We start from the raw sequence: 26,420 nt of genomic DNA on the forward strand, positions 1-26,420 counted from the left end.
TTTTCCAAAAACAAAAACAAACAAAAAACCCTTATTTTCAACCAGACCCCAGAACAAAGACCTAAAGAGCTAAGTCGACAGTGGGCTCTACCCCAAGCTATGGTCCAACAGTGAGGCTCCTGTTCTCCAGAAGACAAATGAGAGTTTGCCCAAAACTCTGGGGACTCCAGCAGAAGAAAAAGGTCTCCGGGCATCCGAAATGGGTTGTTCGGGTTGAGGGCTTATGCTCAGAATCCAGGTCTACCTCGCTCGGGACGGGAGACCTCGGGAAGACTGCTCTGCCTCTCTCAGCTTCCACCCTCCATGGGCCTCAACCGAGTTAAAAGGGCACGTGAGCTGGACGTGACCACGCCTGCAGGGCGCTCACTGAACGCCCCCGACCGTGGTGTGCAACCCCGCCGCTGGAGAAGGGCGACTTCACCCAACTGCCGCCGACCTCAGCCAATCCCAGAAGGCAAACCGATTTTTCCCCCTTGACGCGTCATTTCCGCCCACCGAGAGGCGGGCCGGCACCGGTTGCGGAAGTCACAGTAGGGGTCACTGGGAAGTGTAGTCTTTGAGGCCGAGGCGTTAGAGAAGAGGTCACGGCAGGTCGAGAAGCTTCACCCGGGAAGCATGTTTTGTGGACGCGGATTTAAGAAAAAAGACCGGGGATCCAGGTGCCACAGTGGTCATTCTCCACAGTGACCGGGCACATTACACAGAAACGGCTGCCTGGGAGGGCAGTGGAAGCCGAGGGATGTCAGCGCTCGTCTGGTTGCGCGGAGCATCTTGGGAAGTGTGGTCCCGGCGCCACACCGAGGATGCTGGGGAGTGTAGTCCCGGCGCCCTACAGAAGTAGGTCCCCAGCTGGTGGCTGGAGTGACCCCTTGTTCTTTGGTGGTGCTGGCGAGTAAGGCTCCCGTGGGACCCTTGCCGCAACTGTGCCCTTCCCGGCGCGGAAAGGTAGGTCCTGAAAGGCTGGTCTTTGGGCTGAGGCTGGGGTCGGTGCAGATGGCGGGGAGAGGAGGTAGTGTGGGGACACGCTGTCGTGGCTCAGGCCGTGCTCTCCCGGATGTCTTATTTTGGGGGTGTGGGCGCGCATCTCCGAGGAACGTGGAGGAAGCTCAACGGCGAAGTCCAGTGGTGGTGGGTGCTGGGCTTGGGCCTTTCGTTCAGGGATTCTTGTGGGTGGGGACAGGTTCGGCCTTGGTCGAAATCGCGATATTGAGAGAGGGGGTCGCTCGTGTCACAACTCCCCGGGTTTGCGGGGAGTTTAGTAAGTAGGCTTTGGGGGTCTGATAATTTCCCAGGTGGTGGTGTGGGAGCCGTCCCTGGGGCCACGTGTCTGGGGTTTGGGTGGGTGGGTGCTGATCGTCTTTTTTCGGGTGTACCCCTCAGCTTTGCCGCGGCGGAACGATGGGCAGGCTGGCTTGGCCAGACGTGCCCGAGTTGCACTGGGTGTGGAGTGGCCATTTTGGCGCGATGCTAGGCTCTCAATTTGGCTGGTCGCCCTTGGGTTCCGGCCTTGGAGGAAGAGGTCGGGCCAGGGTCCACTGGGCAAGTTTTTCAAAGGTCCGAGGATCGTCATTGTCCACAGGAATCCCAGATTCCCACGTCTCTGGTGTGAACGGGCTTTGGAATTTTAAGTTTCATTTTAACTTTTTATGGAGAAATTTCAAACAGTCAGAAGTAGATAGAATTCCTTAGACCCATTACTCAAATTCAGTGCTTATCACCCAAGGAGCATTCTTGATTCTTATCATGGATACACTGAGAATCCTTGCAACCCACAGAGATTCACCATCACTGCCCTCACTGGTTAAGAATATGGCCTCTGCAGCCAGATTTCATCCAGGCTCAGTCATTTTATTGCTGTGCCACCTCCGGTAAGAGACTGACCTTGCTGTGCCTCAATTCTTTCATCTGTAAAATGAAGATAATAAATTGTACTTCACTGGGTGAGGAGAAAGGTAAAACTCACAGTGCCTGGAACAGTCTCTGGTGTATACTCGTATATACTCAGGGCCCACTAAGTACTATTCTTACTAAGAACAAAGGTGAGAGAGGATCAGCTCCTGCTCAGTGTCAGCAGCGTGTCAGGGCAAGCTGTGTTCCCAGCAAGCTGTGCACAGTCTTTTCTTCTGTGATAGGTCCATTCCTCCTTAAAGGAAGGAAGGTTGGAAGAGGCCCTACCCTACTGGAGCATGAGGGTTTCCTGTAACTCTGACTGTTTTTTTGTTCTTGCTCTGCCCCCTGCAGCCCCTGCCTGCCCAGAGAGGACTGCCTGGTGGGCAAAGAGAGGACTCCCGGGCTCCTGACAATCCAGCTTCAGGTGGGGACCCTTTACCTTTTGCTTGCCGAGCCACAGTGGGTTTTCTTTGCTCAGCTTTGCACCTTGTGTCCTACAATGTCCCATCCCCAGGAAAGAAGTCCCATTGTCAGGGTGACAGTTTTCACAGGGACTCTTCTTCAGACCTTGTGCCCTCATTCATGACCCCTTTGATTTCTCCATGCCTCTCTGCTTCAGTATAAACCCTGTTGATTGAGCTCAGATACCATCCCACTGTAGAACATTCCCGGATTTCCCCAGGCAGTACTTCCAGTGTCCTTGTCAGCAGCAGAACAGTCGACACTCTCAGGATTCTTGGGCTCCCAGGCTGCACTGTGACTGTCCAACTGTCCCACTGGATCATGATGTAGTTCTTGGAGGATTGGGCACCCAATTAGACTAAGCGGGTGATGCAGTGTGAAGGCACAGAGTTGTCGTTCTTGCTGGCTGGGAAGGAAGTTCACAGGGGAGATCTGATTGGAAAGGTGTGGGTTCGGTGTTATTGGAATGAGTCCTCAATGACAAGCTAGTGAGTGTGGCCTTGATCTGAGGGCAGCAGGGAGCAGAGCAGTGGCATGATTTCCCCCTCCAGCTGTTGCTCTGTGTTTTTCCTCCCCGTCAGAGCTAAGCTTGAAAGAATTGCCTCTGCTTGCTGTCTCCATGTCTGTCCTTTCTTCATCTCTTAAATGTTCCTATGAGGCCTTTTTGGCCCTCCCCACTGAAACACATTGTTGTCAAGGTGCCCATGCTCTCCCTGTGGCTAAAGCCATAGTCCGTTCTCGGCAACATTTTACATAGTTGCGTACGTCCTCTTCCTTAAAATACCCTTTCACATTGGTTGCTCCTGGTTTCCGGGTTTTCCTCCTATCTCATAGGTCACTCCTCCTCTCTCTTGCCAGCTTCCCTTCTCCCAGATCCCTACTGTGGAAGGCCCTGGTTCGGTTCTTGGACTTTTCATCTTCTCCAGCCATACTGTCTCCCTTGTGACCCCGTCTCCTCTCCAGGCCTTAAATGCCATCTTTGAGGTTCAGCCTAGACCCATGCCTACCTCTCCAAATTCTAGTCTCCTGCTGTCTGCTTCGAATTTCCTCCTGGGTATCTCTTGGGCATCCCAAACTTAATGTGTCCGACAATAAACTCTGGTCACCTCCCAAACGTGCTCCACCCAAGTGGAGTATAGACCACTCTTTCAGGGAGTTTAATAAGCTCTAATAAGGGGCAGGGACATGGCATCTCCTTCCTTCAGATTGCTCAGGCTCAAACCCTTGGAGTCACCCTTGGCTCTTTCTTGCTCTTACACTCCATCCCCACTAAGCAAATCTGGACTCTATCTCCAATCTCCACTATTTCCACTGGGGCCCGGACCACCATTTCACCTCACTCACCTGGATGATCAGAGCCCTTGAATGATCCCTTTGCATCTTCCCTTGTCCCCCTAAACTATATTAGTATGGCAACCAGAGGAATCTTTTCAAATTTTTTTTTTTTTAACGTTTATTTATTTTTGAGACAGAGAGAGACAGAGCATGAATGGGGGAGGGGCAGAGAGAGAGGGAGACACAGAATCGGAAGCAGGCTCTAGGCTCTGAGCCATCAGCCCAGAGTCTGACGCGGGGCTCGAACCCACGGACCGTGAGATCGTGACCTGAGCTGAAGTCGGACGCTTAACCGACTGAGCCACCCAGGCGCCCCCAGAGGAATCTTTTCAAATGTCAGTCAGGGCACCTGGGTGGCTCAGTTGTTTAAGCGTCCGACTTTAGCTCAGGTCATGATCTCACGGTTTGTGAGTTCAAGCCCCACATTGGGGTCTCCTGCCAGTGCAGAGCCTGCTTCAGAACCTCTGTCACCCTCTCTCTCTGCCCCTCCCCCACACACAATCTCTCTCTCTCTCTCTCTCTCTCTCTCTCTCTCTCTCAGAAATAAACATTTAAATTAAAAAAATAAAATTGTTTTTAAAAAATGTCAATCAAATTGTGTCATGCATTTGCTCAAAACCCTCCAATGGCTTCTTATCCCAAAGTCAAAACCAGTATCCTGCAAAGCTGAGTCTGATCTCCCCGCCCCGTGTTTACACTTGAACTTTATCTCCCCAACGTGGTCTCAAACACAGCACCCCAGCCACAGTGAACTCTGTACCTTAACTGTGCACTGTCTCTGACCTGCGATGCTCAGCACACCAAGCACAGTGAACTGTCGCTTTTCAGAGCTACCCGCTTGGCCACTCCTTCATATCCCTCAGATTTCTACTCTGTTGCCTTATCAGAGAGGCCATGTCGAACCGTTAGGTACAATTTCAGAACCCCACCCTGCTTCTGTTACTTTGCTCCTTCCCTGCCATATTGGTCTTCACCTCACTCATCACTTCCTGGCATCCTGTGTGTTTTATTCATTAATTGAGTATGCCCATCTTCCTCCTCTGGACTTTCGTGTCAATGAGGGCAGGTTTTTTTCCTTTGTTCACTTTTGTATTCCCAGTGTCTGAATCGTGCCTATCGTACAGTAGGAGCTTAATAAATATTTTACTGAATGAATGAACGATCCAGCCATATGTATATGGAGCCAATTCTGGTAGGAATGGATGAGGCCGACTGGAATGTTGGGAGAGGGTCTGCAGACCCTATCAGGAGAGACTGTGACCATTGTCTTACCCCAGCTGGTGTGGGATAAGCTGGTGTGGGAGGGGTTGAGAGAGTTCTTGGAGATGGAACCGGTTGGCCCAGGTAATGGGCTTGATGTGGCAAGTGGGGAAGTAGTCCTGGTGCCTGAGTAGGCACATGGGCGAGAGGGAAGGTGCTACTGTCATTAAGTAGGTTGAAGAGGAAGACGCCATAGCATGTCTGGAAGGGTTCTGATTATTGATTGCTGCAGAACAAACCCCCCCAAAACTTAGCGGCTTAGAAGAATCAGCATGCTATAATGTCTCACAAGTCTTTGTATCCTCTGGGATCAGCTTAGTGGTTCTTCTGCTCTGTGTGAGTTATAGATCTGGCTGTGGCCACAGTCTCTCGGGGACTTGTGTGGGTTGGAACCTCAAAGACGGTTCCCTCACATATTTGGCCCTTTATGGGTTGACTAGAAGGCTGGGGTCAGCTGGGACAATTGGGCCTCACTCTCTCCATGTAGTATCAGGGCGTCTGCGTGGTCTCTCTGGCAGAGGAGTTGAACTTCTTGCATGGTATCTTGGGCCTCCCTAGAACATAAGCTCTCCAGCCTTCCTAAGACCTAAATCAGTAACTGGCACAGTGTCACTGGTGCCACATTTATTGGTTAAAACAGGAACAAGGCCAACATGCAAGAGCTCACGATGTTTGAAGCTGGAATAATTTGAGCAAGAAAATAGTGATGATATTCTCTTGTAACTCATAGGATAAGATATGAATCCATACTGATATAAATAATTGAATAAATTTAAAAATGAGGGAGAAGGGACAGCTCTTGCTTACAGAGCAGTTAACGAATTTAGAATCAAAAAGGGAACTAGAACATCGTCATTTGGTAAATACCACAGTAATATGTCTTGCGGACACGTCCCACAGATGCATGCTGACATTAGTGAGTGGAAGTTTGAACAGAAACAGGATATTTGTATGATCTCAAAGTATCTGTCCCAAAATACTTATTAATTATAAAAACCCAGCAGACATCGCCTTAACCAAGTGATCAAGATCAAGGTTAATATCATCAGTAATGAGACATATGAGTATCATCAACCCCTTGATGCAGTGCACTGAAAAGGACATGACATCACTTCTCAAGTAATCTAGCCAAAAATGAACTAACCTCCTTCTGATCATGAAAAAACATCTGACAAATCCAAAATTGAGAGATATTCTTCAAAAGTGTCAAGTTCATGAAAGACAAGAAAGGACAGGAACTGTCACAAATTGGAGAAAATTAAACATACATGGCAACTAAATACAATGTGGGAACTTCATTTGAATCCTGGACCAGAAAAAGGACATTAGTGAAAAACTGACAAAATTTGGTTAAGGACTGTGGTCTAGTTAATAGTATTGTGTCAATGCTAACTTCCTGGTTTTGATCATTGTACTATGGTTTTCTAAGATGTTAACACTAGAGGAAGCTGGATGAAGGTTATATGAGAACTGATATTTTTGTACTTTCTCTGTAAGTCTAAAATTAGTTCAAAATAAAAAGTTTTAAAAATCCTTCAATCTTATATTCTTGAGTTTTTTTTTTTTTTTAAGTAAGGAATGGGTGCTGAGTTTTGTTAATAATTTTTTAGCATGCATAAAAACACTTGGTTTTTCTCCTTAGATCTGTTGATTAATAAGGTGTATTATAGCAATGGATTTCCTAATATTGACCCAATCTTTAATTTCTGGGAATCCCACTTTGTCTTGGTGAAATATTTTCTTATTGTTGTGTTGGAATCTCTTAGCTGATATTTCTAGAATTTTGCTCCAAATTCATAAGTGATAATGGTCTTTAATTTTTAATTTTTTTATAAAATTTTTTGATGTTTTGTTTTATTTTTGAGAGAGTGCAAGTGGGGGAGGGACAGAGAAAGAGGGGGACAGAGGATCTGAAGCAGACTCTGCACTGACAGCAGCAAGTCCGACGTGGGGCTTGAACTCACAAACCGTGAGATCATGACCTGAGCTGAAGTCAGATAGATGCTCAACCGACTGAGCCACCCAGGTGCCTAATTTTTAATTTTCCGAACTGCCATCAAGTTGAGGTGTCAACATTATAGTTGTTTTATAAATAGAATAAGGAAGTTCCCTTCATTTTTCAGTGCTCCCGGACAGTATTTAGAGCACTGGGACTCTGGTTTGAAAGTTTGGTTGAATTCCCTCGTGACCATTTAGGGTCAATTATATTTCCTTAGAAGTTATGCACTTCATCTAGGTGTATAATTATTTTATGGAGATCTGAAAAATACTCTTAAATGACTTTTAAAAAAATGTGTTTTGGTGATTTGGTAGTTATTTCCCCATTGTTGTTTCTTATTTGGGATATTTATGCTTTCTCTTTTCCTGATTAAGTTAGGCGTGTTTAAAATCTCCAGCTATACATTTCCCTCACCTCGCTGTTTCCCTTTCCAAACTGGAACTTTGTACCCATTAAACAATAACTCCCTATTTACCCTTACCCTGAGCCCCTCTCAACCACTCTTCAACTTTCTGTCCATGTGAATTTGATTACTCTAGGTACCTCATATGAGTGGAATCATACAGTGTTTCCCTTTTTGTTTCTAACGGGTTGTTTCCATGTTAATCCATGTTGTAGCATGTGTCAAAACTTCCTTTCTAAGAATTTCCTTTTAATATCCATGTGTGTGTCTGTCATATTTTGTTTATCCATTCATCTGTTGATGGACACTTGGGTTGTTTCCATGTTTTTAGCTATTATGAATACTGCTATAAATATAAGTGTACAGGGCACCTAGGTGGCTCTATAAATATAATTGTACAGGGCACCTAGGTGGCTCAGTCGGTTAAGTGTCTGACTCTTGATTTCAGTTCATCATGATCTCAAGGTTGTGAGATTGAGCCCTGCCTCACACTCCATACTGGGCATGGAGCCTGCTTAAGATTCTGTCTCTTCCCCCTCTCTCTGTCCCTCCCCTACTCGTGCTTGTGCGTGCACATATGCTTTCTCTCGCAACAAAACAAAACGTAAGTGTACAAATATCTGTCTGAGTCCCTGCTTCCAATTCTTTTAGGATATTCCCAGAAGTGGAATTGGTAGATTACATGATAATTCTATTTTTAATTTTTTGAGCAACCACTATACTGTTCTCTATAGTGGCTGCACCATTGTACATTCTGAGCACTGCCCAACAGTTGAATGATGATTTTGATCATTATGATGGAAGTCTGGTAAATTTTTTGCTTGGAATCACTTAGGAGTCTTGTTCTTAAAAGCCTGACCATTTTTTCCAGTAGATACCTTGAAGTTGGTGATTGTGAGTAAACTTCCCTGGTACTCAGAAGTAGGCCCTTTCATATTTAGATTCAGGTCATCTATTTTTGAAGTTTTCTTGGGCTATAGCTTAAAAAAACTTTTTTTTCATGTTTTATTTATTTTTGAGACAGAGAGACTGAGTGTGAGCAGGGGAGGGGCAGACAGAGAAGGAGACACAGAATCCCAAGCAGGCTCCAGGCTCTGAGCTGTCAGCACAGAGCCGGCCGCAGGACTCGAACCCACCAACCATGAGATCGTGACTTGAGCTGAAGTCAGATGCTTATGTGACTGAGCCACCCAGGTGCCCTTTGGACTATAGTTTTAAGTATTCTCTTTCCTTTTTTTGTTTGTATGTTTTTGTTTTCTTCTTCAGGAACTACAATTATATGGGTGATAATCCTTTTTTTGTCTGTTTTCCATTTCAACCACTTTCTCTCCGACCCATTCTTTATTTCATTTTTATTCTCTTAAGTGGTTTTCCTGCTACACTTAAGTGCCCATCCTGTTTTCATTTCAATCTATTCTTCTTCAGTATCTTGTAACTTAGTTTCATTTCTTTCTGAAGTTCAATCAACTTTCATTTTGTTTGTTTTCTTTTTGGCCCATTTTTGTTTTTAGCTTTCAAATTTTGCTTCCAGTTTTGTTGAAGTATAATTGACATATAACATTGCATTAGTTTAAGGTGTGCAACATATTGATTTGATACATGTATATATTGGGAAATGTATCACAATAAGTTTAATTCTATCCATTTTCATAACATAGGTACAAATTTGAATTTTTGATTCAAGATGATTTCTCATATGCCCAAATGTTTGAGGATCTTGAACTCAGCTTAGAGTGTTTTATTACAGCTATTTCTGTGTCACTTGTTTTTGGTAGAATTTTCTTTAGCTGAACTTTGGATTCTCATTTTCTGTTTTGGTTTTCTATACAGGAGAACTACTCATCTGCATTTCTGTAGACAGAAATCTAGTAAATAAGATCTAGTGTGTTTCTAATTTTCTAGTTCAGGAAAACTCTTCTGTGTAGCTAGTATGGTTTCTTTACTGGATTGCAGGAGGAGGAGATATTGTGTCTTCTTCCTCCTCCTCCTCTTCTTTTCCTTCTCCTTCTCCTCCTTCTCCTCCTCCTTCTTCTCCTTCTTCTCCTTCTTCTTCTCCTCCTCCTCCTCCTTCTTCTTCCTCTTCCTCTTTCTCTTCTGTTTTGCAAGACCCTGTATCCCCCTGCCCCTTGCTTATTTTTCCCTTTATCTTGACATTGCCGAGAGGTGCCTTTTCCTTGCTTGTGATCCCCCTTTCCCCTGGAGCTGTACCTTCCCGAGACTTCTGTGCTCCGTCTGCCTACCCTTTTTAAGTCCTTTCCCTTTTATCAGTATTTTCTCATATATGGTAGCTTTTCTTTTTGGGCGGTCGTTTCCTCTCAACTAAGTCCACACAGTGCCTCTTTTCTCTCTTTCATGTAGTTTCCCTCTTAGCTCCTCTTCTGCTCCCCGTTGGCTCTGTGTAGGGAGTATAAGAGATAGCTCACTGGTTTAGTGTTTTATGCCTTATTTATTTTTATTACAAGTAATTTGAAGTTAGAATATTCTCTGTCTAGGTATGCTGACAGGATGTATGTTTTGTGTAAATTACCTGTGTTTCAGTAGAAGGTTATCTAAGGTATTTAGCAATCTTTTACTTGATTGGCCTCAAGCTCTGAACTCAGTCTCACCTGTGAACAGTAGCAGACACCTGCACAGCTCATTTGACCTTCCATCCATTGTTATCCACGTTAGCTTTTTGTTGTCTTGCCTTATGTATTCAGCCAACTGTGGGAGGGGCTTGTGTAGATTTGAGGCTCCATCCTTTGTTGCTGCCACTTTTCTAGGATTATGCCATATGGTTTCCAGGAAGTCTGGAAGCCACAGACTCTTGATCTGTTCCCCATGTGCCACATGTACTAGGGAGCGCCCTTAAATGAAAAGACAGTTAAATACAGGTCTTACCCCATGTGCGTCCTTCCTTTCAAGGATCATATCCCTTCTGGTTTCTGACTGCTTCTGGTTGTAGTGTCTTCAAATAGTTGTTTTTTATATTTTGAGTAGGGTTTATAGTTGTTAGTAAGAGGGTTAGTTTGATAGAAGCTGTCCTCAGTATCAGAATCTAATGCTACTTGTTCTTTTTATAAAAAAAAAAAAAAAAAGACATTTTCTTCTGCTTTTCTTAGTTTTTGTTTTTCTCCTACTTTCTGGAGTAGAAGGCAAGTGAAAACAATTAGTTGGTTGTTTTTTTTAAACCCAGTACATTGACACTTCAAAAAACTGGAGTCAAGTATTTCCCCTTTGTGGTTTCTTATTTTGAATATTTATATTTTCTCATTTCCTAAAATAGCTGTGTTTATTTCACTAATTTTTAAGAAGTTAAGATTTCACTTATTATACTTTTTTCTGTTCATTAATTTATGTTCTTGTCTTTATTGAAATATCTAAAGCTATACATTTCCCTCACCTCACTGTTTTAAATAAATCTCACACATCCATAGTGTTTTCATTGTTTTTAGAAATTCTATGGTTTCATTTGTTTTCCCTTTACCTCCTACCTAATGCAACATTCAGTAAACTTTTTCTACTTCCCTATTGCCTTTTCTCTTCTCCCATTTTAGTGGCATTTCTACTTTATCTGGACACATAGGCCTTCTACCATTAGTATATATTTTTCTTCCCCACTCTTACCCACCATTTAGTGCTAGATCTACAATTATGTATATTAAATGCTCACTATCAGGCCTTTACCAGGTTTTCCCTGTCCTGTCCTATTATGTCTAATGTTCATCTTCCAGTAGATTCCTCACAAAGAGCTCATGGCTATAGAATTCCTCAAACTCTTGCATGTGTACAACTGTTTTCCTATAGTCATCTTACTTGAAGAATCCCTTGGATGAATCAAGTGTTACCAAAAGTGTGGAAAGGGGCACACTTATTGTGTAGTCATTGGGATTGTAAATTGGTCGGCCTTTGGAGGGCAATTTGGCAGTGTGAGCATATGTTTGGTATTAAGTCCAGTAATTACATTCCTTTAGCACTCATACAGAAATACTGACATGTTTGCAAAAAGGTATTCCTTTTAAATTTCTAGTGATAAACACTACAGTCTGTCAGTTGACAGAGGAACACTTTGTTAAAGAAAATGTGGTCTGCTGATGGACATAGTATGAGTTATCAATAAGAGTGGAGTAGGGGCGCATGGGTCGCTTAGTCGGTTGAGTGTTTGACTCTTGGTTTCAGCTCAGGTCAGGATCCTGGGGTCTTTGGATTGAGCCCTACATTGGCCTTTGTGCTGAGTGTGGAGTCTGCTTAAGATTCTGTCTTTCTCTCTTCCTCTACCCCTCTCCCCTACTCGTGCTTTCTCTCTCTCTCTCTCTCTCTCTCTCTCTCTCTCTCTCATAAAAAATAAGGGGCACCTGAGTGGCTAAGTCTGTTGAGCTTCCAACTTCAGCTCAGGTCATGATCTTGCAGTTCACAAGTTTGAGCCCCACATCTCTGCTGTCAGCACAGACCCTGCTTTAGATCCTCTGTTCCCATCTCTCTCTCTGCCTCCCCTGCTTGCACATTCTCTCTCTCTTTCTCTCAAAAATAAACAAACATTTTAATAAAGTAATAATAATCAAAGAATTGAGTTAGCTCTGTGAGTACTGGTGTACACATAACCCCAAAATATTAAATGCACATAAGTCAAAGAATTATACAGATGGTTTTTATTTATAGGAAAGTAACATTATTTGCACGTGTACCCAAATATGAATGAAAATGAAGAGATAAGATTATAAATCAAAGAGTACTCATGAAATAGTTAACAGCAGTTACCTGTTAGCAGGTGGGCCTGGGGCAGAGTCCAGAAAGAGAACTGAACTTTTTCCTTTATAATCTTCAGACTACTCTGGATTCTTTCTAACACTAACAGATTTTAATTGCCTGTATAATTAAATAGAATGAAGTTAAACGACAAAAATACATTTGTTGAAAAATGTCTTCTGACTTTCCTTATGAGTGATTTGCAGTTTTATTTTACTTCTTTCCTGACCACTTCATCCAAGTCATAATATTTATTAGTTTAATTTGAGTTGTCATACTTGATTCTTTTAGAATTGATACTTCATTCTTACCAGTTTCTGTCCCCAGGTATTGCTTTCAATTTTGCTAATTTTGTTCTCAATACAGTGTTGTGTTTTTTTCTGTCCTGGCTATCCAATGAAAAATCGTATACTTTTTGCTTTTTTAATGAGAAAGCGCAAAAATAAAGGAGACAGTAGCATAATTACCATCCTTATGTACATCATCTTGATTTAACACTTCTTAATGCTTTACCATATTGCATAAGCTTTTTTGGTGGTATTTAAGAATTTTAAAATAACTCTTTATTAACAGAAGACTTTCAAACATGTTCAAAAGAAGCAAGAGTATTATAATAAAGCCTCAGCTTTAACAGCCATCACCATGTTGCAATCTTTGTTTCTTGTTTTTGTCTCATTTTTTTCTAAAATGTTTTTAATCATTTTCATCCATAAATACTTTAATATGTATTTCTTTGGAAGAACAACCAGAATACCATGTTCACAACTCTTCAAATTCATAATACTGCATTTAACATCACCTACTGCCAAATAAATGGCTTCAGAAATTTCCTTTTACGTTTAATTTGTTTTGATCAGGAGAGTTTGGAACTGACCCTGCTGAAGGCTTGGCTCCCTGGACCTTTTTCCAGGGCCCTGATAGGGAATCAGACTGTTAAATTCCCCATCATGCCACACTTCCCCCTTCCCCCAAGTGAGGCCCTGCCTCACTGATGGGGAGAGTATTTCCACCTGACACCCTTTCATTTCTGTTTTCCTTACCCAGATCTGCCTTCTGAGATATCATCCTTCTTTAGGGATACCAGGAAAAATGGCCACAGGGTCCCGGAAAGCCAGGGTAATGGTGAGTGTTTTCTGTATTTCCATACTGGCTGTTTCAGGATGGACACATTCTCTTATCCTGACTGCCTTGATGATACCTGGCAGAATCTAGCATTAGTCCTGGAGGTATGACTTACCTTACCTGAAACCTGTTCGACCCATGACTTAAGTCATTCACCAAGTGGCTAACTCTAAACAACACACAGTTCTATAGGACAGGATAGAGTCTGTATTCCTTTCTTCAGCTTTAAAACTTCTACAAGCTGAGAGTGACATCAGGGAAAATGATGAGGTAGGAAGCACCCAGAATCTGTCTAATGTAATATTTTGGAACTCTGGAGTCTAGTTGAATGCTTGCAGCTTCCAAAGGAATGCTTGGAACAGTCAGTTTCAGCTCTTAGTGCAGTAACCATCGCCCACCCCCATCCCCATGGCAGAAATGCATGCATGTGTACCTGGAGCAGTTTGACAGCTTGTGGAAGCCAGGGTGGACAGTAAGGACCTTGTCCTCCAAATATCGAGGACCTGTGCTCTGATTGCTGCTTCTGATTACAGAAATGGGCACCATTGTTACAACTCCTTCTGACTGAAGTAGGGGATTTAAAGAACTAGATCCTGGCATGGTTTTTTTTCCCCTTTATTTTTTCCCTTTTTCCCCTTTTGGGAGCCAGACATTTTAAGACTAGAACATCCAAAAGAACTGCACATACAGGTTATTTAGAAAGTTACCATGCATGCCTATGGAAAAGCACAGGATCAGAAAAGCATAAGAAAGACCTGAGGAAACCCTAAGTTTACACCTTAGGCTGAATCTCAGTGCAGATGGCATACAGCAGTTTTAAAATCCAGAAAATACTGAAGAATCTGAGTTCTAAAGCGGCCATATTAAAAGATTCAGATATCCAGTTTTACACACACGCAAAATCATGAGGCATACAAAGAAACAGGACAGTACAGTCCATTCAAAGGAAAAAAATAAATCAATAGAAACTCCCTGATAAAGGCCAGATGGTGGACTTACTAGACAAAGACTTTAAAAGAGCTGTCTTAAAGATTCTCTGGGCTAAAGGAAGATGTGGAAAAGTCAAGAGAATTATGTTGGGACAAAATGGAAATATCAGTAAAGAGAAAACTTAAAAAGGAACTAAGAAGCTCAACAAATTCCAGGTAGGATAAGCTATCAAAGAGACCCACACCACAATACAGTGTAATCAAACCCTTGAAAGCCAAAGGCAACAGAGAATCTTGAAAGCAGCAAGAGAGAAGCAGTGTGTCACATACAAACTGTCCTCTAAAATCAGCAGATTTCTAATCAGTAACTTTCGAAGCCAGAAGACAATGGGTTGATATATTCAGTTCTGAAAGAAAGAAAAAAAAAAACCTGTCAACCAGGAATTCTATATCCAGCAAAACTGTCCTTCAAAAGTAAGGGAGAAGTCATTCCCAGAAAAATAAGAGGTGATACAGTTTTCAGCCACTAGACTTGCCTTGCAAGCAATGCTAATGGGAGTCTTTCAGGTTGCAGTATGAGGATACTAGACAGTTACTTGATGCTATATGAAGAAATAGTTCTACAGTAAAAATAAATAAATCTGCACTTATATAAGCTAGTGTTATTGTCACTTTGGTTTACTACACTTTTTCTTTTCTGCGTGATTTAAGAGACTAATGCCTTAGCAAAAAAACACAATTGTGAGTCTATATTTTTGGATACATGATGCATACAGGTGTAATTTTATGACTTTAATAACGACAGGAGGTGAAGATGGAGCTATATGAGAGAAGAATTGTGTATTGAAGTTAAACTGATATCAATTCAGATTAGGGTCTTACAACTTTAGGATGTTAAATTTAATCACTGTGATAACTATAATGAAAATAGATATAGAATGTACACTAAAGGAAATAAGAGGGGAATTTAATGTACTAAAATCAACTAAATAACAAGACAGTAATACAGGAAATGATGTTCAGAAAAGCTACAACTCATGTGAAAACAAATAGCAAAATGGCAGAAGTCCCTTCTTATCAGAAGTTACATAGTATGTAAACGTATTAAACCCTCCAGTCAAAACACAGGATTTTGCACAATGTATAACAACAGTAAAACTATGATCCAACTATACACTGTCTATAAGAGACTCACTTTAGATTCAAAGACACAAATACATTGAAAGCAAAAGGATAGCAAATGATACTCCATGCAAATAATGACCAAGAGAGAATAGAGGTGTCTATACCAGTATGAGAAAAATAGATTTTCAGCCAAACAAGATTACAAAGGTAAGACATTATACATTAATAAAAAGTTCAGTGCAGTAAGTGGATATAAAAATTCTGCATACTTACCTACCTAATAACAGACCCTCAAAATACATGAAGCAAAAGTTGATAGAATTAAAAGGTGATATCAACAGTTCTACAGCAATAGTTGGAGGCTTCAATACCCCACCCTCAACAATGGATAGAGCAACCAGACAGGAGTAAGGAAACAGAGGACTTGAAGAACACAATAAACTAACCAGAACTAACAGACCTATACAGAACACCCTGCTTGACAACAAAGTACCCCTGGGACATTCTCCAGGATAGACCATATGTTACACAACAAATTAAGTCTCAGTAGATTTATTTAAAACATATGTGTATCTTCTCTCGCAGTGGGATGAAGTTAGGAACCAATAACAGAAGGAAAATGGACAGTTCGCATATTTGTGGAAATTAAACAACACACTCATGAACAACCAGTGGACCAAAGAAGAAATCACAGTGGAAATTAGAAAATACTTATAAACACAGGCGTCTGGGTGGCTTAGTCAGTTGAGCGTCCAACTCTTGATTTCAGCCGAGGTCCTGATCTCATGGCTCATGGGATTGAGGCCTGTGTGGGGCTCTGTGCTGGCAGCATGGATCCTGCTTGGGATTCTCTCTCTCCCTCTCTCAAAAGAAATAAACATTAAAAATTATTTATAAACAAATAAAAACAAAATACAGCATACCAAAACTTATGGGATACAGCAAAAGAAGTGCTACGAGGGAAATTTATAGCTACAATATGTATATTGAAAAGGAAAAACATTGTCAGGAAACAATGTAGTTTTACAACCTAAGAGTCTAGAAAAAGAACAAACTAAACCCAAGGTAGCAGATGGAAAGAAATAATAAAGATAAGAACAGAGTTAAATATAGAAAATCAATAAAACAAAAAAATTGGTTCTTCAAAAAGTTTACCAAAACTGAAAACTTTTAGCTAGCTCGATTGAGAAAACAAATGGGCTCAGATTGCTAAAATCAGAAACAAAAGTGGGGCATTACTACTGATTCTGTGGAAATGAGGATTATGCGAGACTGTTATGAACTATTGTACCCCAACAAACTGGATCGCCTAGATAAAATGGACAGCTTCTTAGAAACAGAATAACTTCAGGACAGAATCATTAAGAAATAAAATTCCTTAATAGAATAGTAAGGGGATTGAATCAGTAATCAAAAGCTCCCAACAAAGAACAGCCCTGGACATGATGCCTTCACAGGTGAATTCTACCATACATTTAAAGAAAAACAATTCTCAAACATTTCCCCCCAAAAACAAAGAAGGAACACTACCTAGCTAATTCTGTGAGCACCACCGTGGTACCAAAGCCAGAAAAAGACAATAAAGGAAACTACAGGCCAATAATCCCTTATGAATACTGGTGCAAAAATTCTCAACATAATTCTAGCAAACCAAATTCAGCATATTAAAAGAATTATATGCTTTTCTATGTTAGTAAAAGGATTCTATGTTGCTGTATAGAATTAGACACCATATTAAAAGAATTCCACTGACCAAGTGGGATTTAGTCCTAGAATGCTAGGATGCTTCAACATATAAACATCAGCAAATATACCACATTAACAGATGAAAGGCAAAAACCTCAAGATCATCTCAACTGATGCAGAAAGTATTTGACAAAATCCAGCACTCTTGTATGATTAAAATACTCAATAAACTAGGAATAGAAGGAAACTACCTGAACATAATAAAGGCCATATGTGGAAAACTCACAGCTAACATACTCCATGGTGGAAGCTTTTTTCTGTAAGATTAAATATGACAAATAAGCTCACTTCTGCCACTTCTGTTGAACACAGTATTGGAAGTTCTAGCCAGAGTAAGTAGGCAAGAAAAGTTGAAAGGAAGGAAGGAAGGAAGGAAGGAAGAAATCTAAATCAGAAAGGAAGAAGTAAAATTATCTGTTTGCAAATGACACACAAAAATCTGTTAGAACTAATACACAAATTCAACAAAATAGCAGGAAACAAAATTAACACACAAAAATCAGCTGCATTTCTACACACTAACAATGAACAATCCAAAAAGGGAATTAAGAAAAACTTAATAGCATCAAAAAGAATAAAATACTTAAAAATTAGCTTAATCAAGGAGGTGAAAGATTTGTACATTGAAAGGTACAAAACCTTGCTGAAATAATTAAAGAAATGGAAAGACACCAAGTTAATGAATGGAAATTTTAATATTGCTAAGATGACAATAGGACCCAAGTTGATTCAGTGCAATCGCTACCAAAATCCCAATGACTTTTTTTTCCCCAGAAACAGAAACGTTCATCTTAAAATTCATATGAAATTTCAAGGGACTCTGAATAGCCAAAACAGTCTTGAAAAGGAACAAACAAACATGCAGGGCTTACACTTCTTGATTTCAAAGTTTACTACAAAGCTGCAGTCATCCAAGCTGTGTGGTACTGTGATAAAAACAGAATTATGGACTAATGGAATAGAACAGAGAGCCCAGAAATAAACCTTATGTATATGGTCAAATGATTTTGGACAAGAGTACCAAGACCATTCAATGTGGAAAGGACAATCTTATTTAATAAATATTGCTGGGGAAACAGTATACCTACACGCAAAAGAATATAGTTGGACCATTACCTCACACCATATACAAAGATGAACTCAAAATGGATCAAAGACCTAAAAGATAGGAACTAAAACTATGAAACTCTTTGGAAAAAAACAAGGGAAAAGCTTCATGAAACTGGATTTAGTGATGATTTCTTGGACATTACACAAAAAATCCGGGCAACAAAAGAAATAAAACAGATAAGTTGATCATCAAAATTTAAAATTTCTGTGCAAATATATTTGCAAATCACTTATAAGTGATTAATATTCAGAATATATAAAGAACTGCAACCCAACAACAATGAAAATACAAACACCCCAATTCAAGCATGGACCAAGAACTTGAAGATATTTTGCAAAGAAGTTATACAAATGGCAAATAAGCACATGCAAAGATGCTTATCATCACCAGTCGTTTGGGAGATGCAAATTAAGTCCACAATGAGATACCACTTTGCACCCATTAGATGGCTGTCATCAAAAAAAAGCAACAAGTGTTGGTGAAGATGTGGAGAAATTAAAACACGTCTGCATTGCCGGGTAGGGATGTAAAATGATGTAGTTGCTGTGGAAGACTGGTTCCTGAAAAAAGTGAACATGACATTACCATTTGCTCTTGTAATTTCACTTCTGGGTATATACCCCGGGGAATTGAAAGCAGGTCATTAGATACCAATTTGCAAGGTAGTATTGTTGATAGTGGTTAAAAAGTGAATACAAACCAAATGTCCATCAGTAGATGAACAGTATTTACATAAAATTGAGTATTTTTTTAGCCTTGAAAAGGGAGGAAATTCTGAGTTTGTGCTTCCGCATGAATGAACCTTGAAATTAGCCAGACACAAAAAGACAAATATTGTGTGATTCCACTTATTTGCAGTGTGGAGAATAACCACATACATAGAGATAGGAACTAAAATGGTGGTTACCAGGGTTTGAGAGGAGGAGGGAGTTATTCTTTCATGGTGACAGTTTCAGCATGGGATGATGATCAAGTTCTAGAGACGGAGAGTGGTGATGGTTGTACACTTAATGCTACTGAAATGTACGTTTAACATGGTAGCTATAGTAAAATATTTGTTATGTATATTTTACAATAAAAATGAAAAATTCTACAGACTGCTACACTCCACCTATTCTGTATTCTACCTTTTATTCCTCCCGGGTTGTCTTCCCTATCCACGTTGTGGCTTCCTTCCTTCCTTTGCTCACAGTGTCTTCTTCTCTGCTCCCCATATGCTTCATCTGGAATACGTAGCACTTCCCTCTCCTCTTGACTCCTACCCATCCTTTAAGATAAGTTCCTGGGGCTGCCTCAGGATACCTTTCCTGATATCTGTGTCCTCCATTTTTAAATAGTGTTAAGGAGATGAGTAAAACTGGGCAGGGGAATGAGAACAAATGTAGAGATGAATTTGTAGGTTGAGTGTCCAAGAAGGTCCACCCGGAGCATCCACAGTGTGGGGCTGTGAATTTAATGTAGTATTGTCTACATTTCACTTGTTGACCTCAGAAGTGAACCCCAAACCCAGGTAGTACATTCAACCCCATGCACTTCACCAGTACCCACTTGTGCCTCTCAGATCCAAGGAAGCCAAGAGACCGTGGGATTTAGGGAAAGGACTGAGTTACAGTTTAGCCTGTGCCACTATTGAATTGTATAAACTTTAGTCATTCAGATGCGTCAATACTAACGTGATTGGTAATATTATTTAATCATTTAAATTCTGAAAAAGTCTGTTATGCTTTACTTTCATTTAATTTTTATACATTATTTCCTCTTCTTTCTGCCTCGATTAAAAGCTCTTAAAAGTTAGGGACCCTTTTTGCACATATTCTCCAAACAGCCCACCCAAGATCTTGAACGTAGTAGACTCTCAAGTGTTGTTGGCTGGATAGCAACAGAGGTTTAACACGTGGCATCAGGGTCACAATCAAAGGCAGGATCTTAACAGCTCACCTGCCTCCCACAGGGCAACCCTCTGCCTTCCCCTCACCCTGAGTCATGGGCAAGGCTGGCTCCTCAGTGAGCAGGACTGTGTTTTCTGTTACAGGCACACATGGCATTCAGAGATGTGGCTGTGGATTTCAGCCAGGAGGAGTGGATGCTGCTGAGCCCTGCTCAGAGATCCCTGTACAGGGAGGTGATGCTGGAAAACTACAGCAACCTGGTCTCACTGGGTAAGCCCTGGAATCTCTGAGGACTCATCTTCTTGCTGCTGGGCATTTTAGGCTATGCTTGAAGTAGCCATCTCGCTTTCTGAGTTGGCCCTTGAACCCATTAACCTACAGCCACCTTGTTTTCTTTTCCTGTGAACAGGAATTCCGGTTTCTAAACCAAAACTTATCACACAGCTGGAGCAAGGGAAGGAAACCTGGAGAGAGGAGAGAAAATGCTCACCAGCCACCTGTCCAGGTGAGTGGGGAAGACTGGGCAAATGGAGCACAGGGCTTCAGGTGGCTCAGGGGGTGGGAGAAAGGAGGCATCACTCAGGTGCTGGAGAGGGCAGCCGTTCTCCTGACTCCTGAACGTTGTTTGCATTGCCGGGCGAGGCCTCCCTTCCAGACCTTCATCCTCGCCCGAGTGCAGGGCTGTGTCTTCCTCTTCTTCTTGTAAGGACACATTGGATCAGGCCTCTACCCTTGTGACCCCCTTTAACCTTAATTACCTCTTGAAAGGCCCCATTTCCAGGGCACTTGGGTGGCACAGTCGGTTAAGCGTCCAACTCTTGACTTCAGCTCAGGTCATGACCTCACAATTTGTGAGTTTGAGCCCCACGTCGGGCTCTGTGCTGATGGTGTGGAGCCTGCTTGGGATTCTGTCTCTCCTCTCTGCCCCTCCCCCACTTGTGCGCTCTCACACGCATTCTCTCTTTCTCTCAAAATAAATAAATAAACTTTAAAAAAAATTTTAGAAAAAACTAAGTAACAGGCCCCATTTCCAAATACAGTAACATTCTGTATAGGATAGAATACTGGGATATAAATGTATATACAGTTGGTTTTTAAAGTTCGGTTCATTGATCAAGGAAAATTGTGTTCAGGTTGGTCTAGTACAATCAATACCTGGTTTCTCAAATTGTTTGGTTATTTGTTGCATTCAGATGACTAGAACCAGCTTTGATGAAACGATTACAGTCAATGTTAACATCTTGTATACGTGAGGTGCTAGAAGAAGAAATTTATATTGATGTCTGGGAAAATTTTAATTTAGATTAATTTTGAAAATTAACAGGGGTTCAACTGGTCAGGGGCACCAGGAGGGAACATCTTTAAGTCAGTGAGGGACTAGACTGTGTTCGTGTTGTCCATTGCTGAAAACCTTGTAGAAATTCTGGCACAAAGTCATCCTCTAATAAATTTTTGTTAGTGAGTGGGGGACCTCCAGGCATCTCACGCACAATTCTTGAACCGTTTTTATGCTGCTTCCTATACTAGGGGCTCTCCAACCTGAATGACCACTCTTTCCATCTGTCCCTTTGTCCTCATGGGGAAATAGGGAAAGACATGACATTTACATATGGGTCCTCTGGTTAGATCTCTCTCAGAGAAAATACTTGTGGACACAGTTTATGTCATGTGGGTGGTTGTTAGAAGGTAATTGTAATAGCAGGGAAAGACTGTTACCTATTGGCCCCATTTAAAGAGCTGAGGGATGCCTGGCTGGCTTGGTCAGAGGAACACATGACTCTTGATCTCAGGGTTGTAAGTTCAAGCCCCATGTTGGGTGTGGAGATTACCAAAAAAAATAAACTTAAAAAGAAAAAATTTTTTATTTATTTATGTTAATTTTTTTTTTTAACCTTTATTCATTTTTGAGAGACAGAGACAGAGCATGAGCCGGGAAGGGGCAGAGAGAGAGGGAGACACAGAATCCGAAGCAGGCTCCAGGCTCCAAGCCATCAGCACAGAGCCCGACGTGGGGCTCGAACTCATGAGCTGCGAGATCACGACCCGAGCCAAAGTCAGACGCTCAACCGACTGAGCCACCCAGGTGCCCCAAAAAGAAAAAAATTTTTAATAAAAAATTAAAGAGCCAAAACCACCTGTGCTATTTTATAGCTGGCCACATAGAAGAGGCTGAGTAGCAGGTTTTCTTTTGTTTTTTGTTTTTTTGTTTTTTGTTTTTTGCTTTTTGAGAGAGAGCACACATGCAAGAGAAGGGGAGGGGCAGAGAGAGAGGGAGACAGAGGATCCAAAGCAGGCTCTGTGCTGACAGCAGAGAGCCCGATGTAGGGCTTGAACTCATGAACCGTGAGATCATGACCAGAGCCGAAGTCAGACACTTAACTGATTGAGCCATCCAGGCACCCCAGGATGTGGGTTTTCTGAGCCTGGAAAAGTAGGTGATTTAAAGGAAGTCTTGACCGGGTAGCACTCAAGTTGTAAGCATTTTGAAGAACAGGGAATCAAGTCTCCCCGTCAGACTAGGCAGAATTGCTCAGGCTGCCCCACTGAGTCTCAATTCTGACTCCAACTTCTCTCTCTGCAGCAGAACCAAAGCCGGAACTCCACCTGTGTCCTTTCTGCCCTTCGGATTTTTCCAGTCAGAAATTCCACATGCAACACATGCTGTGTAACCATCCCCCCTGGGTCTTTACATGCTTGTGTGCAGAAACTCCTGTCGAGCCAGGGGACCCCTGCCCAGGGGACCAGAAGCAGCAGCAACCAGCCTCTGATCGAGATTCCTGGAGTGATAAAGCGGAAGGCCAAGAGAGAGAAGGCCCCAAGCCTCTGTTTGGCAAAACAAAGAAAAGGACTTCGGGAACGTTCTCCAGGGCACCCCAGAGGCAGCCAGTGAGCTCTAGGAGCGGCATCAAAGGGGTGGAAATCAAGTCCAGCCCCGCTCCAGCGGGGAGCCCTGAGGAAGCGGACAGACTGTTGAAGAGGATAGAAGTCTTGGGATTTGGGACGGTCAACTGTAGAGAGTGTGGACTGGGCTTCAGCAAGATGACAAACCTGCTCAGTCACCAGAGGATTCACTCCGGGGAGAAGCCGTACGTGTGTGGGGTGTGTGAGAAGGGCTTCAGTCTGAAGAAGAGCCTTGCCAGACACCAGAAGGCCCACTCAGGGGAGAAACCTATTGTGTGCAGGGAGTGTGGCCGAGGATTTAACCGGAAGTCAACACTTATCATACACGAGAGGACTCACTCGGGCGAAAAGCCTTATATGTGCAGTGAGTGCGGGCGAGGCTTCAGTCAGAAGTCAAACCTCATCATACACCGGAGGACACACTCAGGGGAGAAGCCCTATGTGTGCCGGGAGTGTGGGAAAGGCTTTAGCCAGAAGTCTGCTGTCGTGAGACACCAGAGGACACACTTAGAGGAGAAGACCATTGTGTGTAGTGATTGTGGGCTGGGCTTCAGTGACCGGTCGAACCTCATCTCACACCAGAGAACACACTCGGGGGAGAAGCCTTACGCCTGCAAGGAGTGCGGGCGCTGCTTTAGGCAGAGGACGACCCTTGTCAACCACCAGAGGACACACTCCAAAGAGAAGCCTTACGTGTGTGGAGTGTGTGGACACAGCTTTAGCCAGAATTCAACCCTCATCTCACACAGGCGGACACACACCGGGGAGAAGCCCTATGTGTGCGGGGTGTGTGGGCGCGGCTTTAGTCTGAAGTCACACCTCAACAGACACCAGAACATACACTCAGGGGATAAACCCATCGTGTGCAAGGATTGTGGGCGAGGCTTCAGCCAGCAGTCAAATCTCATCAGACACCAGAGGACACACTCAGGGGAAAAGCCCATGGTGTGTGAGGAGTGCGGGCGAGGCTTCAGCCAGAAGTCAAACCTCGTTGCACACCAGAGGACACACTCAGGGGAAAAGCCGTACGTGTGCAGGGAGTGTGGGCGAGGCTTCAGTCACCAGGCAGGTCTCATCAGGCACAAGAGGAAACACTCGAGGGAGAAGCCGTACATGTGCAGGCAGTGTGGACTAGGCTTTAGCAACAAGTCAGCTTTAATCACACATAAACGGGTACATTCAGAAGAGAAGCCTTGCGTGTGCAGAGAGTGTGGCCAGGGCTTTATCCAGAAGTCACGCCTCGTCTTACATCAGATGACACACCAGGGGGAGAAGCCTTATGTGTGCAAGATGTGCGGCCAAGGCTTCAGCCAGAAGTCCCACCTCAGCAGACACAGGAGGACGAAATCTGTCCACTACAAACTGCCACTCACGCCCGACTCTGAGGCCTGTTCCGGACAGTCTCCCGACCTCTTACACTCTCTTTGAAAGTGCAGATGGTGAGGAGGACTAAGTAATCAAGATTGTTACACTTCCTTGAATTGAAGTAGAGAAATGCGTTCCGTAAGCGGTCAAAGGACATTTGACTCAGTTCACTTTCTCCACACTAAGTCTTCATGTTTTGTGGCCTTTTGTTCTAATAAACATTGCTTCTTTACAAATATGTGACCTTGACTATGCACCTCATTCACTCATCTGTAAAGATAGGGAATAAGGAGTGGTGCAGATACCTTGGACTCCGAAGTCCACTCATTTTTTTGTTTTTTGGTTTTTTTTTTTTAATTTACATCCAAGTTAGTTAGCATATAGTGCAACAGTGATTTCAGGAGTAGATTCCTTAGGGCCCCTTACCCATTTAGCCCATTCCCCACTCCCTCCAGTAACCCTCTGTTAGTTCTCCGTATTTATGAGTCTTTGATGTTTCATCCCCCTCCCTGGTTTTATATTCTTTTTGCTTCCCTACCCTTCCCTTCATCTGTTTTGTATCTTAAAGTCCTCATATGAGTGAAGCCATATGATATTTGTCTTTCTCTGACTAATTTCACGTAGCATAATACCCTCCAGTTCCATCCACGTAGTTGCAAATGGCAAGATTTCATTCTCTTTGATTGCCGAGTAATACTCCATTGTATATATATACCACATCTTCTTTATCCATTCATCCATCGATGGACATTTGGGCTCTTTCCATACTTTGGCTATTGTTGATAGTGCTGCTATAAACATTGGGGTGCATGTGTCCCTACAACACAGCATTCCTGTATCCCTTGGATAAATCAGTAGTGCAATTTCTGGGTTGTAGGGTAGTTCTATTTTTAATTTTTCAGAAACTTCCACACTGTTTTCCAGAGTGGCTGCACCATCTTGCATTCCCATCAGCAATGCAAAAGAGATCCTCTTTCTCCACATCCTCACCAACATCTGTTGCCTGAGTTGTTAACGTTAGCCATTTTGACAGGTGTGAGGTGGTATCTCTTTATGGTTTTGATTTGTAGTTCCCTGATGATGAGAGATGTTGAGCATTTTTCATGTGCCGGTTGGCCATCTGGATGTCTTTGGAGAAGTGTCTATTCATGTCTTTTGCCCATTTCTTCACTGGATTATTTGTTTTTGGGTGTTGAGTTTGATAAGCTCTTTATAGATTTTGGATACTAACCCTTTATCTGATACGTTGTTTGCGAATATCTTCTCCCATTCTGTCGGTTGCCTTTTAGTTTTGCTGATTGTTTCCTTCACTGTACAGAAGCTTTCTATTTTGATGCGGTCCCAATAGTTCATTTTTGCTTTTGTTTCCCTTGCCTCCAGAGACATGTTGAGTAAGAAGTTGCTGCAGCCAAGGCCAAAGAGGTTTTTGCCTGCTTTCTCCTCAAAGATTTTGATGGCTTCCTGCCCTATGTTTAGGCCTTTCTTCCATTTTGAGTTTATTTTTGTGTCTGGTGTAAGAAAGTGATCCAGGTTTTCTGCATGTTGCTGTCCAGTTTTCCCAGCACCACTTACTGAAGAGACTGTCTTTATTCCATGAGATATTCTTTCCTGCTTTGTCAAAGATTAGTTGGCCATACGTTTGTGGGTTCATTTCTGGGTTCTCTATTCTGTTCCATTGGTCCAAGTGTCTGTTTTTGTACCAGAACCATACTGTCTTGATGATTACAGCTTTGTAGTATAGCTTGAAGTCTGGGATTGTGATGCCTCCTGCTTTGGTTTTCTTTTTCAAGATTGCTTTGGCTATTCAGGATCTTTTCTGGTTCCATACAAATTTTAGGATTGTTTATTCTAGCTCTGTGACGAATGCTGGTGTTATTTTGATAGGGATTGCTCTGAAGTCCACTCTTCCACAAGATTTCAATTCCCTGGAAGACATTCAGTGGAATATCTACTGGAAAGTCCAGTCCTTTGTATAGGGAGAAAATCTAGGAAGGGTATTCAGGGATTTCAGGTGAGGGGAATCTTCCAGGTGTCTTCCAAAAAAAGTGGACTAGCAGTCCACTTTTATTTGCAACTATCCTCTTCCTTTGGTTTCTGTGATAGCTCCCTTTCCTGCTTCTCGCCTCCTAGCTCTCAAATGTCCATTTTATTGCCGTTG

General features: G+C 42.4%; 1 protein-coding gene across 6 annotated transcripts; it reads left to right on the forward strand.

The window, feature by feature from the left end:
• The first annotated feature begins 514 nt into the window (after nt 1-514).
• ZNF133 (zinc finger protein 133) lies at nt 515-24,500 on the forward strand. 6 transcript variants are annotated; one of them, XM_007096543.3, is made up of 6 exons: nt 515-945; nt 2,242-2,314; nt 13,119-13,196; nt 20,140-20,266; nt 20,406-20,501; nt 22,578-24,500. In XM_007096543.3, the coding sequence occupies exons 3-6, from the start codon at nt 13,164-13,166 to the stop codon at nt 24,323-24,325; spliced, it is 2,004 nt and encodes a 667-aa protein (XP_007096605.1). In that variant the 5' UTR covers nt 515-945; nt 2,242-2,314; nt 13,119-13,163; the 3' UTR covers nt 24,326-24,500. The 6 variants fall into 6 exon arrangements, with proteins under 6 accessions (XP_007096605.1, XP_007096609.1, XP_007096608.1 ...); XM_042980953.1 differs by lacking the exon at nt 515-945 and adding an exon at nt 991-1,128; XM_042980954.1 differs by lacking the exon at nt 515-945 and adding an exon at nt 991-1,128 and having other exon boundaries at nt 22,581-24,500.
• Nucleotides 24,501-26,420: the final 1,920 nt, after the last annotated feature.

The sequence above is a fragment of the Panthera tigris genome, chromosome A3, assembly GCF_018350195.1.
Source record: "Panthera tigris isolate Pti1 chromosome A3, P.tigris_Pti1_mat1.1, whole genome shotgun sequence".
Classification (NCBI taxonomy): Eukaryota; Metazoa; Chordata; class Mammalia; order Carnivora; family Felidae; genus Panthera; species Panthera tigris.